We start from the raw sequence: 16,274 nt of genomic DNA, 5'->3' as shown, positions 1-16,274 counted from the left end.
ATGCAGGACCCGGCCCTTGGCCTTATTAACACTCATAGAGTTGGCCTTGGCCCATGGATCCAGCCTGTCCAGGCCCCTCTGTAGAGCCTTCCTACCCTCAAGCAGATCAACGCTCCCACCTGGTTTGGTGTCGTCTGTGAACTTACCGAGGGTGCACTCAATCCCCTCATCCAGATCGTTGATAAAGATATTAAACAAAACTGGCCCCAAAACTGAGCCCTGAGGGACACCACTGGTGACCGGCCTCCAAGAGGATTTCACCCCATTAATCACAACTCTGTGGGCACGGCCATCCAGCCAGTTTTTAACCCTCCTCGAAAACAGTTTTATCCCCTTCAAGTTCCACAATAAAACGTGATTTAACTTTTTAAAGTTTCTTAAGTGTAACAGTTATGCAGCAGCTTCACTCTTGCTCCAGCAGCGCTGCTGCACCTCTGTGCTTGTTTTTGGCACTGGACAAGACCGACGGCCCCAAAAGAGAGCAAACGAACCCAAGTCATGCCCTGGAGCGTGAGGTGGGAGCTGACGACCACAAACAGCCGTGGCGGGGCTGTATGGGGCAATAGCAAAGTGCTGCTGGGAATGCCCCTGTTTCTTCTACAATAAAACTCAACACACACGTCCAGATCAAATGTGGCGTACGTGCGTGACCAGCTACCTGCCTCAGGGCCCCTCTTAGATGGGAAAATTCAGCACAGCCCGCCACCAGCTGCCACTGAAGGGCCACAGCCTGCAGAGCTGGGCATCTGCTTCGGCTTTTCAGCGCCCACCTCAGCTTTGCTGGGCTTTGGGCACGGCTTTGGCGCGGGCCACGGACTCAAAGGTGGGGAAGGGATGGCTGGAGGGCTCGGGGCAGGGCCAGCCTCATGGCCGGAGCAGGTTGCTCTGCTTGCGCTTGTCTGGCAGAGGGAGATCAGGAAATGACAGTGCCTAGAAACAGCTGCAGATCCCGGACGGCTGTTTGCTTCCAGCCCATAGCACCCTGACCCACTGAAACCTCAACCCAGGAGTCAGGTGGTTTGCGAAAGGTTTATGCAACCTTATCTCAGATGCCCCCACCGACCTGGGGCTCAGTCTGTGACACTCTGTACCAGCCAACGAGCTCCTGCAAACGAGGAAAGTGCAAGGTGCTCAGAGCAGCTGGAGCCTCCCTGGCACCGAGGAGCCAACGCCGGGACGTGGCACGGTGAGGGCACCACAGGGAGGGGAGAGCGGGGCTCGTGGGAACGGCACGGCCAGGCTGCCGGGAGGCTTTAATCCCGGCTCTGCAAAGCTCATTTCTGTCCTTTAGACAAGGACGTGGAGCGCTGGGGTTTTGCGAAGCTGCAGTGGGAAGGGGGAGGAGAGCTCTGTTCTGTGTTTGGTTTTTTTTAAATGAGATCAGAGGAAATGGATGAGCTTAATCAAGAAAGGGTTTAACCAAACGGTCCTTGCTGAAACCTGAGAAAGCAGGAGTCTGAACATAGCCTCCACGCCAGGTCAGCAAAAGCCACTCCATGCTGTCTTCTGTTTGTGCCCACAGCTGCGCCAGCACATCGTCCCTCTCCCCCTGTCCCTAGGAGGTTCAGCGGTGCACCGTGAGCTTGATCTACCCTGACCTGCTGCGGGACACGTCCCCGTGGAGCCCCACCATCCACCCATGCTGCGCTTCTTCTGGGACAGCATCTCCTTCCAGATGCTCCTCATCTTCCTCGTCGTCTTCCTGCTCGTCGCTGACTACATGAAGAACAGAAAGCCGAAGCATTTCCCTCCCAGCCCCTTCCGCCTCCCCTTCGTGGGGCACATCCACATGCTGAACTTCAACGATCCCCACATCATGGTGGAGAAGGTACAGGGGTGGTGGGCACCATGGAGAAGGGGATGGAGGGAATTGCAGCTACGCAACCTTTGCAGCGTGGTGAGGGGGTTAACACAAGACCCATGGCCCATGAGGACTCGGTGGAGCTCACCCCAGGGTAGTCAGGAGGTTTACCCTCAGTCAGCAGCAACGTGGATGAAGTTTGCCCGGGTACGAGGAGGGGGACAAGCGTGGAGCTGTAGGACCCCGGTAGGTCTGACCAGGGACTGGAAGGGTGTGAAACAAAAGCTGGAAAAACACAGGATGGAAAAATCAAACCTAGAGAATTCCACTTGATTTGTGGCCGACTAACCCCAACTCCTGACCCGTGATCCAGGAAAAAAGGAAAAAGACTGCATGCAGACAAGCAGATACTTGTGAAAACACCCCACCTCCTCTCCGTCTCTTGGCTTCCCGTATTTTCACCTGTCTCCCCTGCCAGGGCTGTCTCTGTCTCAACAGACACATTCATTGCAAATAAAACCCCTTTTATTTATTTCTCCTCTTTCTTCCAGTTTACTAAAAAATACGGGGACATCTTCCACATGCAGATGGGCAGCACATCATTTGTGTGTGTAAATGGGCTGCGACTGATTAAAGAAGTTCTTGTAAACCAAGCGGAAAACTTCATGGATCGCCCTGAAATTCCTATCGACAGTGAGGTCTTCAGCAAAAGGGGTGAGTTATCCCTCAGATCCCTGAGATCAGCTGTAAGGTCAAAGCATTGACCCTGCAAAGGTCCAAGACGGCTGGAGATAAGGGAGAGCTCTGGAGCTTTTTCCCCTCGGTGGAGGGATCTGCCTTGGCTCACGGTGGCATGTTTCTGACAGGACTTGTCTCCTCCAATGGGCACTTGTGGAAGCAGCAGAGAAGGTTCACCTTGACCACCCTCCGAAACTTTGGCTTGGGGAAGAGGAGCCTGGAGGAGCGCATCCAGGAGGAGTCACAATGCCTTGTGGATGCATTTAGGGATGAGCAGGGTGAGTGCCACGGGCCTCATAAGCATCCAGCATCCCAGCTCCCTTTTACAGGTGTTTTGCCCTCAAACATCCAAAGTGTCATTCGTAACCCGCCTTCAGCCTACTGCTCTCTTGGAGATTTCTGGAAAATCCCATGGGTGCGTAAGCACCAGTGTTTCCAATGAATTCAAGTGATGTCCACTCTTCTGCAGACCTTGCTTTCCAAAGTAAATAAACACCTCCATAATCTGATTGAACCAGGACCGAGGGTGGGATGTTTGCTCCACACTGGGGCTGCCCAGCCACACTTGGCCAGCTCATAGAGGGGCGAGGTGTCGCGGGAGAGCAGTGACACAGAATGTTGCCCATCAGGGGCCACTCGTTTCAGTCATATTTGTTCAATATTTTACCTCCGACAACTGTGTTTTCTTCTCGTTTTCTGTGAAGGATGGAAGAGAATTGATTGTTACCTTTTCCTTCTCCAGGGAACCCTTTCAACCCTCACTTTAAAATCAACAACGCCATTTCAAACATCATCTGCTCTGTCACCTTTGGCAACCGGTTTGACTACCATGATGAGGACTTCCAAAAATTGCTGCGGCTGATCGACGAGACGGAAATCTGTAAATAATATTTCAAACCAAGAAGCGTTGGGTTGCAGATAGGTATTACCCTTTAAAGGAACTCCTGCAATAACTAAGGTGCGGGTCTGACATACAGCCTGTGTGTGCTCCTGCTGGCACTGTAGTCATGAAGGTTATGAAAGACATGGACAGCAAAGCTTTTAAGAGCGGTGAAAGACTAGAGAATACCAAATTTTTTTTGCAAAGTAAATCCCTTAAAATAAAAAAGAAAAAAAAAGCTGGAAACAAGATGTAGCTAAAATATTGGCAAGCGACATGAGGTTGATTCATGGTCACAAAGGTCAGTCCACTGCAGCCTTCCCCCAGGACTGAGCGAAGCTTTATTCGAAGGAGATTTTCGGAGAACCCAGGAGATTTAAATGCCTAAATTCCAATCTCTCCTTTAGCTGGCAGGGGCGTGAGCCTATGTTCTCACTCTCGCAATTAAGCTCCTTTAACTCTCATTTAAGTGGCTGGGCAGAGCCCTGGGCTCTCGCAGTGCTTCTGAACTTCACCTGCTGGCTCTGGCCAAGCCGGGCAGGCTTTGGTGGGCGCTGAAGGCATTCAGCCCTTCGCAGACGGTGCTTAGCACTTAACAGGATCAGCCCCTTAACGACTTGTATGGTGTCCATCACCTCAGATGCCTTACCGTTTTTTAAATTATGCAACTCCCACTGTATGTAATTAGCCAAGTAAGCTGCTTTCACCTAACCTCAAATGTTTGTAATGCTTATAATCCCAGCTAGGTGTCTGTATAAAGGAGCTCCTTGTTAAGGGCAGAAGGGAGAAATATTCTTCCGTAAGAAAATTAGGGAGTTGGCAGAGATGTAAAGCTTAAGTGTTGCAAGATTGCTTTTGTTTGGCCAAACATTTGAGGTTTTGGGGTTGGTTTTGGAGATCCCAGTGTTTAAAATTAGTTATTCAGCAGGTGGTCTGGCACTAGCTGTATATAGGAAAGCAGCTCACCCATGGCAAGTCCTGCCCCCAATAAGCTATCAGCATCTTAACTTGTTTCATTTTCTTTTTAGTCTTTTCTTACTCCTGTTTGAGCAAATATAACACCAGCACCAAGTCCCTTCCTGGGATGAAAATCTGTGAGTTCATCAGCCAAGATGGAGCTTCGGTTTTGGCCTGATTTTGTTTCTTTCTTGGAAAAGCTGAATGGGCAGACTGTTTTGGTGGTTCTGGTCACGTTTCTTTTGATTATTGACCTTGTGAAAAAGAGACGTCCCAAGAATTTCCCTCCAGGGCCACGGCTCTTTCCTCTCGTGGGAACCTTTGTGGACTTTAAGCAGCCCCTCCATCTTGAGCTGCAGAAGGTAAGAGCTCCATGGGCATTTCTTCTACTAACAATATTTTACCTCTTCAGTGACTTTTGTCACCAAGCCTGTGAAGCAAGGGCTGAAGGACTAGCTATATAATACCCATGCATGAGGGACGCCCCTTCTTGGTTTTATCTCTTACTATCACCTCCTCTTCCATGGGAGTAGGAAGGTTCAACGGGAAAGAAACTTGTAATGGAGGAAGATTTACGTTCTCCTCCTCTTTCTTCCCACCCCGACCATTTTCTGCTGGAGCTCAGGAAGGGTTTGGAGGTGCTGGGCCAGGCTGGGGGAGGGATGGCAAGTGCTGTGTGGCAAATGAACGGTTTGGACTGTGAATATCACCTCTGGAAATTGTATTGTCATTGTCTTTGGCCAGAGGCCAATGATTTGCCCCATTACATCTAAAACAAACATTTAAGACCCTGAGTTAAGCATCCCTGTGGCTTCTCCTACATCACAGAAGGAGGCAGCGATTGCTCTGGAAAGGTTTCCAGAGCTTTGAATCCCACTAATGCCAACAAGAGAGTGACATTTTATACGTGCTGAGTATGCTTCTCTGAAAACGCGAAAGGAAAAGTTCTGACTTGCTGGTTGCAAATACCCTTTCTAGGGACTATTTGTCTCATGGTTTTACTTAGCAGGCTGACACCAGCTTACCTACCCTGGGTTTTCACAGGCTACAAGCACGGGTATCCCCAGGGGGACCCTTGGGGAAGGCTGAGGCAGCATGCTCAGGATATTTTGTCAACGCACACAATTATTATTAATAAAATCAGTCACATTCATTTACATTCACACAACGACTGAGACACCCATTTGGTCCCCAGACTGGTTTTCTGAGTCACCATGGCAGTTCAGGATGATCATGTGTGTCCTATCATGTAGACTCATATTAAGAAGAGGATGGCCTGAGCTCCTTGCTAGAGTGGGGCACAAGACATTATATGATCACCCTTTGCTCTTATACATCGTGAGTTGAACACTGCACAGGAGACAATAATGCCAGCAAAGTCCATGCAAGGACAAGTGCCTTCAGCTCTTGTACCCTTCCTGTAATGAAAAGAGATGGAGCAGATGCCCATCAGTTACAAAGCAACTAATGTCCTTTTTACAAGTTAAATTGATGCAACCGCCTGGTGAAACCCGGGTCATACCTGTTAACAAATATAAGCAAACCATCTCTCCCACACCACACCTCTCTAACATTTTTTACACCATCTCCAACCTTCACGGACTAGTTTAGGTTGGATGTGACCTGCAGTCTTGGGTTTGGGTTTTTCTTAAGTCCCCTTGCTCCCAGCAGGACTAAATTCAAAGTTATAAACCATTTCTTGAGGCCTTGTCCAGGTGAGTTTTGAAAAATCTCCATCTTCTTGCTCTCAGAGGGCGATGAACTCTCTTCCAGCTTACTGGTCGGTACGGGAACATCTTCAGCGTGCAGTTTGGAAGTCTGACTTTTGTGGTAGTCAACGGATACCAAATGGTGAGAGAAGCGCTTGTCCACCAGGCTGAAATATTTGTAGATCGGCCAAATATTCCACTTCTCCAAGAAATATTTAGAGGCTTTGGTAAGCACAGCTATGGCGATTTTGGTACATTTCTTTTTCGTCTATTTGCAATGATAACAATTAGAGTGAAAGAGGCTGAATTCAGTCCTTGGTAACTGCACCCGTAAAAGCTTGCAGAGAGGAAGACAAGAATTGAATTGAGTCTAATAATCTCACAGATGTACATTTTAATCTCTCTGGGACTTAGGGATGATGATGGGATCAAAGTCAGGTCCTGATGAAAGAGGAGAAATAAGCGCAAGCTGCCCAGCGATCGATACACTTGAAGAGTTTCCCCTTGGTTTTAATTTCTCTTTTACTTTTCCTCCCCTGGGTTGCATATAGCTCCAGAGACGGGGTATGGTGCTCCTGCCTGCAGCTCTGCCAACAGCGTGATAGTACTTATAGTATTTTGGCTTACACCTTTTTTTCCCACGCAAAGTGACAAAGTAGCAGATTACAGCAAATCCATAAAGCTAGATCTTTGGCATGAGCCAATTACTCTTGAATTTTAATTCCCAGGCAAAGCCATGGTTTTTCAACGTCTGCGGGGTTTGTTTGCTTTGGTTTGGGGTTTTCGTTCAAGACAAAGGGCCATTTCTGAATCCTATCGCTCATACGTGACCCAGAGTGAGGTTCGTTCGCTTGTCTTTTTCCACCTGCAGGGCTCATATCATCAAACGGGCATATCTGGAGGCAACAGAGGAAGTTTGCTGCAGCAACTCTGAAAAGCATTGCTGTAAGTTTTGAGGAAAAAGTGCAAGAGGAGAGCCGGTACCTTGTGGAGACGATCGAGGAGGAGAAAGGTGGGCGGTTAAGGTACAGCACCGTGCCCAAAGCTTCCAGCTAAATTAATGATGAGAAGTGAAACTTTTACTCTAATGCAGCTCCTAACGTGCAAAATATTTCTTCGATAGCTCAAATCTCTATCCTACACTTCCAGACTGTGCCTCTCGGCACTTCTTTTAGACTTCAGGCCTCCTATTTTAGTTCTTCCTTATTAATATTAAGCAAATAGATACTAGGCGTTTGCTAAAGCTCGCATGTTTATATAGCTAAGAAAGTCTCTCCTGTATTCTGCGGAGGAATAAACGCAGCTCTCCTGCTATCAGGCACGTATGCTCCGAGGCTTAGTTAACCTCTGCTTGTCCTTGGTTTCGCAAAGTATTTTAAAACTTGTTTAGTCAGGCTTTCCTTTTGTATCGTGCACAGATGAAGCGTGTGCCTTGCTCTTTTATGGTCCAGCTTTTAAGAACTGCCAGAGGGATATTAGTAAGAATAATTTGTATGTTGGTACATGGGTGATGTTGCACTTCAGCTTTAAATAGAAGCAGATGGGGTTTAGATAATTCTATGGAGCTATATATAGTAAACAAGAAAGATCTAAATAGGAATTGTGAAATTATATACTGAACTTGCTCCATTTTAATTGCCGTTGCACTGAACAGGCCAAATACTTCATGTTGCCAATTGATTATAGTCCTTTATAGTCCTAATCAATAAACTAATTAAGCTGCTGGTTTGGGCCTTTCTTCCCATTAGTAATGACAAATAGTGATCATGTCCGTCACTCTAATATCTGAGCACCAGCCCGGTTTAATTACTTTCTTGAAGAGCGGAGAGATGAGCAGCCCTGCGCGCAGTGCCTTGCATCCCAAAGCGATGCTCCCACGCGTAGCGACAGCAGCTCAGGGCTGGACTGGATCAGTTACTGGTGTTAGTCTCTCGTATCATGGCAAGTAGCTCTCCAGGTTGCCTAAACGTGCCCTAGGAGATGGTGGTCTCAGCTTGGTAGTTCTCCCAAGAAATGCGGATGTGACAAACGTCACACCACACTTCTTTTTGAGATTTTTAGGAGTTATGATGTGCACCATATCTATGGGCCATGTGAGATCGTGCTGGACTTTATAGGCAGCCGCAAAGACGTGCAATCCTCACCCTCTCCCTTCTCTCCCATCCCACTTTATTTCTTTGTGGTGGACAGTTAGAGGCCAGTGCAATGGCATTTTTGCAGTGTGGTTAGTCCTGGGCTCCCTGCCCCAGGCTAAGCTTCAAGGGACCCTCTCTTGGCATTTAAAATTGGCACCAAAGCCATTTTGGAGCATGCAAACCCGACAGCCATAGCGTGGCATCCTACTGGTTGTTTTCCCTGGAAAACAGTTCAAACCCTGCTTCGGCAGCTCTGTGCTAACGTTGGTGTGTGCCAATAGCCTGAGCTGGAGACGGGAGGGGATGTCCTCAGAGGACGGATGTTGTGGCACACATCCAACCTCCAATGGGACACTGGAGGTGATGGGGGTGGTGGGGACCCCAAGACAGGGGGTGAAGCCTTAGCATCACCATAGGTGAAAAATAAGTAAGGTCTCACCCCAACTTCCCAACTGTTGATGTGGTAGAGCACGTGGGTTAGACTGAGATTTTAAAGAAAAAAAAAGCAAGCTGTCTTTCACTTTGTTTCCTCCAGGACAACCATTTGACCCTCATTACAAAATTAACAGTGCTGTTTCGAACATCATCTGTTCCATAACTTTTGGGAACCGCTTTGACTACCATGACAACCGTTTCCAGGAATTACTGCATTCACTGGCAGAAATGCTGCTGCTCATGGGAAGTTTCTGGGGCCAGGTAAAACCGGTCGGATGCTTTTCTACCTTCAGCTGCGTGTAAGAGCTCGGAAACTGGAGTTTCTAAGCAGATGTAATCTGCTTTTCCCTGTAGAAAAAGAGTCATGTTATAAGGGAAATGACCACGAGTATTGTTTTACCTTAGACTGGGTTTATACACAAAATCCATCAGGAAAGTAAGGAAGCAAGTTAAAATTGTTGAGGGTCACGGAGAAAAACCACTGCAGGGTTGTAAAAGCAATCTCATGCCTGAACATAACTGAAGAGCAGTGGAAAAACCTTAAAAATATCTATGTTTCTACAAAAAGAAGAGTCAATTAGTAGCACTGTCGGTGAAAGTTCCCTTCTTTTCCCCTACCCCTCTCCCAAACAGTTTCTCAAATAGCTTTTATTTAGGACAAAACCATCTGAGAGTCCAGGTTTCTGACGCAAGCAGGTGGATCTGGGGACAGACTGCCCCTAGCCATTCTGCATGGCCACACACCATGGGCCAGGTCTGATCTCTGTCCCCTCCACAGATCCCAGCACCAAGGGGCTCCTCTTCATCCACGCTGATTTATGACTCTGGTGGCCGCCTTATGACTCTGGTGACAGCTTTGGCCAGCCAATATTAGAGAACCTGATCAGCAGAAAACATCTGGCCAATTCGTATCTCGTTTGTACTTGTTTACATCTGTGTAACTAAACTGACCTTTGCAGCAAAACTGATTTGTTTCCTGGTAGCAAGCAGAGCTAAAAAATTGTACTATCATCTCAACTGTGGTACCTGCTTTTTTTTTTCAACTCAAGAAATGCTCTTTTGCTCTGTTTGATTTCTCACCAGCTGTATAATGCTTTTCCTTTGATCATGAGATGGCTACCAGGACCCTTTAGGAAAATCTTCAGGCACCAGGAGAAACTTCAATATTTTTTGAAGGGAGTGATCGCAAAGCACAAGGAGGATTTGGACCAGTCCGAGGCAGGAGATTATATTGACTGTTACCTGCAGGAAATAGAAAAAGTAAGAGAGAAATACCTAAAGCCACCTAAATCTTAACCCAAGAAATGAACAGACGGGACTCAAAGCTGTTTTGTCACAGGAGCCCATGCCTCCTGCGTTGCCTTCTCCTCCCTACCTCTTCCCCGTCAAACTCAAACTTTTTAGCAACAGCAGGAGCCTGATCACTTTGAAAACATACTGATTTTTTTTTTTTTTTCATTTGAAAGTATTTACACTTTGTCTTCTTCCATTTTTCATTCTGTCATGTGGCGTAGGAGGACTCTCGGGGAACATGTTCACATTTCTATGAGAGCTCACAGGCCTGTGTTTGCTATTGTGAAACTTCACATTTAAAAACGCTACCTGCTTTCAAAAGTCACTCTACAGCAAATAGGGTGTCTTTCAAAGCTGTTCACAGGCCTTGAAATTCAATGAAAGTAAGGGGTAGAAATTTCCAAGCCCAGGGGTGATGGATAATAAAATAGCAGCAGGACTTGACTTATGTATTGGACTGGGTTCTTGAAAGCATCGCCTCCCTAATAAGAGTTTTCATTGCTATGCTTTTCCCCAAGTTTAAGGGTGACACCAGCTCATATTTCCATGAGGAAAACCTGCTGTGCTCCACTCTGGACCTCTTCTTAACGGGGACTGAGACAACAGCAACCGCCATCCGCTGGGCTCTGCTCTACATGGCTGCGTACCCCCGCATTCAAGGTAGGAACACTGATGGGTCCTTCGTTTAGCCCAAAGTCAGATAAGCAAAACTCAGAAAATGGAGCTATGTCCATCTTTACTCCACATTGGACGTGCCTAAGCCCTAAGTTTCTTATTGGGAACCTTTTGAGCACAGATATTCTTTTTTTTTTTTTGCTTTCCGTAGAGAAAGTGCAGCTCGAAATCGACACGGTGATCGGCCAGTCCCGCCAGCCCACCATGGCCGACAAGGAGAACATGCCATACACCAGCGCGGTGCTGAGTGAGGTCCTGCGGATGGGCAACGTTGTGCCGCTGGGAGTGCCCAAGATGTCCACCAGCGACACCATCTTGGCAGGCTTCCACCTGCCCAAAGTATGTGGAGACCACCAGCTCTCCCATTGCCCCACCAGAGAGAGGTCTTCATGGCCCAAGTCCCAGATCTCACCTGGAGAGGAACCAACCAGCAGGATCTTATAGAAATATCACAGTTATATAGAAAATAGAAGCCTTCCTCCTATGGGTCTCACCTCCTTGTGGAGGAGAATTGTGAAAATTTTCAGTTTTACAAGGTTTATCCCTTAAATCTTATACAAGACGTCCTCCAAGCATTATGGGAATAGAGGGCCAAGAAACATAGGAATGCAAACAGTTTGGGTATTAACAATTATCTATTAAAAGTAGCCGTTGATAAAAGCCAGGTAATAGATGTTGATATGAACACACAGTTCTGGCATTATGAAAGCAAATATGAGATTTAGATATACCTAGTCTCTTCCATGTATATGATTGGTTTCATCAAGGAAAATTAAAAAGAAAAAAACCCGGGCAATTTGCTCCACACTGATTAAAATATTTTTGTTTTTCTGGTGGAGGTTGTGGAGATAAACCAGATCAGCTTTTTTTAAAAAAGCTCAATAAAGCGGATCAATTGAAAATTATTCAGTTAAATTGCTTCAAATTCCTATGGGAACACAACGTTGTCAATTTAAAGGTGGTTTATATGAACATCGCCGGTGACAGCAGCGCAAGGTACGGATCAACACTATGGTGATATATAGAGGAGCACAGAAGTGAACAATCCTGTAGGCTTTCACCCTAATTTAATTACATAGCTTACGAAAAAACATTTTGCCCTCAAAAAAAAATGTAGTTTACATTGTGTGTGGAACAGAGCTAATAATAAACTAGTCTGACAACATGTCGGCTCTTCTCCTTCGCATAATCACCCGTTCTCTCCACCTCTTGCAGGGCACCACCCTGATGACCAGCCTGACTTCGATAATGTTTGACAAAAACGTGTGGGAGACTCCAGACACCTTTAATCCTGAACATTTCCTGGAAAACGGCCAGTACAGGAGGCGGGAGGCTTTTCTGCCCTTCTCTGCAGGTAGGATGATGGATGGGGAGATGGTTTTCCTTTTTGCAAAGCTTATTTTTTCCCCAAGACACCCACTCCAGAGTAGGGGGTACTGCTCCTTGTCCGGCTTTCAGCCCATCCCCATGGTGAAAATCCCAGTAACAGTTAATGCTGACTGCTCAGAGCAGGAGGGAAATCAATTTGTTATTGTAGGATGAAAAAAAATAAGGCTTTTTCCTCTTGCGCAAGCTGCGTAAATGTTTTTTTTTTTTTGCCTAGTTTCCTCTCTTAGTCTATCCGAGCAGCCGTCGCAGTTTGCTCAGCAGCAAACTTCTGGGGAAGGTTTCTGCAAAATGTGTGGGTGAACATTGCCACCTAACCTTTCGAGGAAGAAAAGCTCCCACAGCTTGTGCAATGCGGCGTGCGCGAGAGGAGCCCGAGAGGCGGTTGAAGCTCGCTCGGGACTCGGCAGGGTTATTTTTGCTCCTTTTCCAGGCAAGCGGGCTTGTCCCGGGGAGCAGCTCGCCAGGACCAAGCTCTTCATCTTCTTCACAGCCCTCCTGCAGAAGTTCACCTTCCAGGTGCCGGCGGCCACCACACTGACCTTCGCCTTCACGCTCAGCCTCACGTGCTGCCCAAAGCCCTTCCAGATCCAAGCGCTGCCTCGCGACTGAGGCTGGCGTAGGGCCACCCCGCACCCCACAGCTTCAGCCCTCCTCAAGCCAGAAAGTGTCCCTTCTCCCATCTGCCCCGCAGATTTTGGGCTAAAATGATGGGGCATCTAGCACCCACCAACACGCAGGTGGCAGTGGAATGGGCAGGAGGGCCACATCCTGCACACTGCAATGAGGACAACCCTTGGGGCTCTTCCCTTCACCTCCTGCCTCCTCCCCTCTATCAGTTTGACAAAATGCATGAATTTAAAAGCCTTATTACTTCATTTCCACTGTTAACACCTCCCAGTAAGGTGTCTTCCAGCTGAAAAACCATGGGCATAGTTGGGGCCACAGTGGTTCTTCCACAGGGGATACGTCCACCACTCAGAGACCATTACACAACCCTTACATCTGCAGCACCCTGAATGGCCACGGGCTGGTGTTTTCTGAGGTCTCCCTGGTCAGTGGAGCAGCTGGCCTTGGACGTAGAAGCTCTGGGTTCATGTCTCAGCGCCAGTTTGGACTTCCAGGGGGCCAAGGCCAATCCTGAGGTTCAGGTGGCCTCGGCCTTTGTTTCGTATGCGTTCCCCGCTTTACCCCACACCACCGTGTTGCTGTTTTGCAATGGAAATAGAGATCCTCACAGCATGATCATGCGTTTTTTTATCTCATACATGTATAGAGTAGTTTGGGTTGGAAGGGACCTTTAAAGGTCATCTAATCCAACCCCCCCTGACATGGGCAGGGACATCTTCAACTCGATCGGGTTGCTCAGAGCCCCATCCAACCAGAACTTGAATGTTTACAGGAATGGGGCATCCACCCACTCTCTGGGCCACCTGGGCCAGTGTTTCACCATCCTCATTGTAAAAACTATCTTCCTTATTTCTAGTCTAAATCTACCCTCCTTTAGTTTAAAGCCATTATATGGAAATTTTAGTTAGGAGGCTACAGCGTAGTAGAAGCAGGTTCTATCATAGGCCGGCCCAAGTGGGATGGCATGAGGAGCCACAGCATCCATGCCATGGCTATAAAAATGCAGTATTGCAATTGTACGAGCAGGAAAGGTTTATCGAAAAAGATCTGTGGTAGTAAAATACACAATGGGAAAGAAAAGTGGCAAAAAAAATAATTGCGCGCGGTTGCGCGTCAGCTGAAGCCCAACAGAACGAGAAGCAGCAGAAAGTGTCGGAAGGGTCGTGCCCGTGGCGGCTCACTGCTGGCTGCCAGGAAGGAAACGTCGGCGCAGAGGCTTTGCGGTGGGAAGTCACGAGCTCGCCCCCGTCCCTTCCGCTTCTCCTGAAGATCGGTGGCCGGGCACGAGGGGCATGTCCATAGCATGGGGCTGAGGAGGTGGGCTGGGGGCATGGCACCCCCTGCGATGGAGACACTGCTTCTGCCCACACCAGGGTCTCTTTGGAAAAGAGTTAATTAAATATGAAACTTGCAGAGATTTTTTTCGATTTAACGTGACCGAGCATTAATGCTTAGAAGGGCTGTCTCCTGCGTGCTTTTGTTTGGAATCTAGTCACAGCAAAGATGATTGGTTTTGTTTCTTCTCACTTTTAAGTCACTCGTAAGTGACTCTTCTGTGTGCGCGCATGTAGGATACTGAATAGTTAACAGGGAAACAGGATTAAATCAAGCTTCATTTCCACTGTCTTTAGCCTCCATCTCTGGCATTAACCGCCTTTGCCGCGTTACAAAGCAATCGCTGTGCAGTGGCAGATTTGTGCCACATGGGAGAGTCCTTTGCACATCACATCCCCGCCACGCCGGGCACACAGGGATTTTGTCAATGAGCCGTCCTTCTAACTGATCATTTTAATCCTATTGCATTTTTAATTAATGTTTCGCAGTTATAGGCTCCCGTGGTGGTGTTTTTTCCTTTCTAAAAGAGAAAACATAAAAGATCTGTGGACTTTTTTTTCACCTATGAAGTTTCCAAAGCCATGCAGGACTAAACACTGGCTTCTCTCCATTTTTTTTATCGCTTTGCTGTAGGTCTGACCCCTGGTATGTGGGTACTGTTTGTATTATTTGCACCAGCTTAGCAAACAAATGTTGATCCCTTCCATCTTCCATTTCAAACTTGCCTTTCCCTGTTACTTTAGAGTTCCCTTCCCTACTCACAGAGAGAAGAAATGATTGAAATAATCCTATTTTTCTTCTTTTTTTTTTTAAAAAAAAATCTGTTGGGAACGCCCCCACTGCCTCCCCCATTTTTAAAGGTAATGATCCCATACCACAAACGAAGGAGGCATTAATTTGTTTATTTTTTGAGTGGAACATCTCATGTCAGTGCAGGGGAACACGTGCATCTCCACAGGCTCATGCTTAAGTGTGCTTAAAAACCAAAGACAAAAATCATAGAATCATAGAATCATAGAACCTTCATGGTTGGAAAGGATCTTTGAGATCATCGAGTCCAACCATACACACACACACACAAAAACCAACCAAACAAACAAAAAAAACCCCAACAACCTACAATCTCTGCCACTAGAGCATGCCCTGAAGTGCCACATCTAGACGTTTCTTAAACACCTCTAGGGATGGTGGCCCAACCCCCTCCCTGGGCAGGCTGTTCCGGGGCCTGACCACTCTTTCAGTAAAGTCATTCCTCCTAATATCTAACCTAAACCTCCCCTGCCGCAGCTTCAGACCATTTCCTCTGGTCCTGTCATTATTCCCCTGGGAGAAGAGGCCAACACCCACCTCTCTCCACCCTCCTTTCAGGGAGCTGTAGAGGGCAATGAGGTCTCCCCTCAGCCTCCTCTTCTCCAAGCTAAACATGCCCAGCTCCCTCAGCCTCTCCTCACATGCCCTGGTCTCCAGACCCCTCACCAGCCTGGTCGCTCTCCTCTGGACACGCTCCAGCACCTCAATGTCCCTCTTGTACAGCGGGGCCCAGAACTGAACACAGCACTCGAGGTGAGGCCTCACCAGTGCCGAGTACAGAGGCACCATCACTTCCCTGCTCCTGCTGGCCACGCTATTCCTGATACAAGCCACAATGCTGTTGGCCTTCTTGGCCACCTGGGCACACTGCTGGCTCATGTTAAGCTGGCCGTCCACCAGAACCCCCAGGTCCTTTTCTGCCGGGCAGCTTTCCAGCCACTCTGCCCCAAGCCTGTAGCGTTACTTGGGGTTGTTGTGACCAAAATGCAGGACCCGGCCCTTGGCCTTATTAAACCTCATACAGTTGGCCTTGGCCCATGGATCCAGCCTGTCCAGGCCCCTCTGTAGAGCCTTCCTACCCTCAAGCAGATCAACGCTCCCACCTGGTTTGGTGTCGTCTGTGAACTTACCGAGGGTGCACTCAATCCCCTCATCCAGATCGTTGATAAAGATATTAAACAAAACTGGCCCCAAAACTGAGCCCTGAGGGACACCACTGGTGACCGGCCTCCAAGAGGATTTCACCCCGTTAATCACAACTCTGTGGGCACGGCCATCCAGCCAGTTTTTAACCCTCCTCGAAAACAGTTTTATCCCCTTCAAGTTCCACAATAAAACGTGATTTAACTTTTTAAAGTTTCTTAAGAAGTGTAACAGTTATGCAGCAGCTTCACTCTTGCTCCAGCAGCGCTGCTGCACCTCTGTGCTTGTTTTTGGCACTGGACAAGACCTACGGCCCCAAAAGAGAGCAAACGAACCCAAGTCATGCC

At 47.8% G+C, this 16,274-nt stretch overlaps 1 protein-coding gene across 5 annotated transcripts; it reads left to right on the top strand.

The window, feature by feature from the left end:
• Positions 1–1,219: 1,219 nt before the first annotated feature.
• LOC141747858 (cytochrome P450 2J2-like) lies at positions 1,220–15,010 on the top strand. Of its 5 annotated transcripts, none has more exons than XM_074598713.1 (10): positions 3,258–3,419; positions 4,448–4,738; positions 6,150–6,312; positions 6,957–7,097; positions 8,756–8,916; positions 9,739–9,915; positions 10,467–10,608; positions 10,775–10,962; positions 11,839–11,977; positions 12,443–15,010. In XM_074598713.1, the coding sequence occupies exons 2-10, from the start codon at positions 4,532–4,534 to the stop codon at positions 12,619–12,621; spliced, it is 1,497 nt and encodes a 498-aa protein (XP_074454814.1). In that variant the 5' UTR covers positions 3,258–3,419; positions 4,448–4,531; the 3' UTR covers positions 12,622–15,010. The 5 variants fall into 5 exon arrangements, with proteins under 5 accessions (XP_074454817.1, XP_074454814.1, XP_074454815.1 ...); XM_074598714.1 differs by having other exon boundaries at positions 3,258–3,461; XM_074598712.1 differs by having other exon boundaries at positions 3,258–3,497.
• Positions 15,011–16,274: the final 1,264 nt, after the last annotated feature.

This window comes from Larus michahellis, chromosome 8 (assembly GCF_964199755.1).
Source record: "Larus michahellis chromosome 8, bLarMic1.1, whole genome shotgun sequence".
Taxonomy (NCBI): domain Eukaryota; kingdom Metazoa; phylum Chordata; class Aves; order Charadriiformes; family Laridae; genus Larus; species Larus michahellis.
The sequence above is the reverse complement of the archived record's forward strand: the minus strand, read 5'-3'. Positions and strand labels throughout refer to the sequence as shown.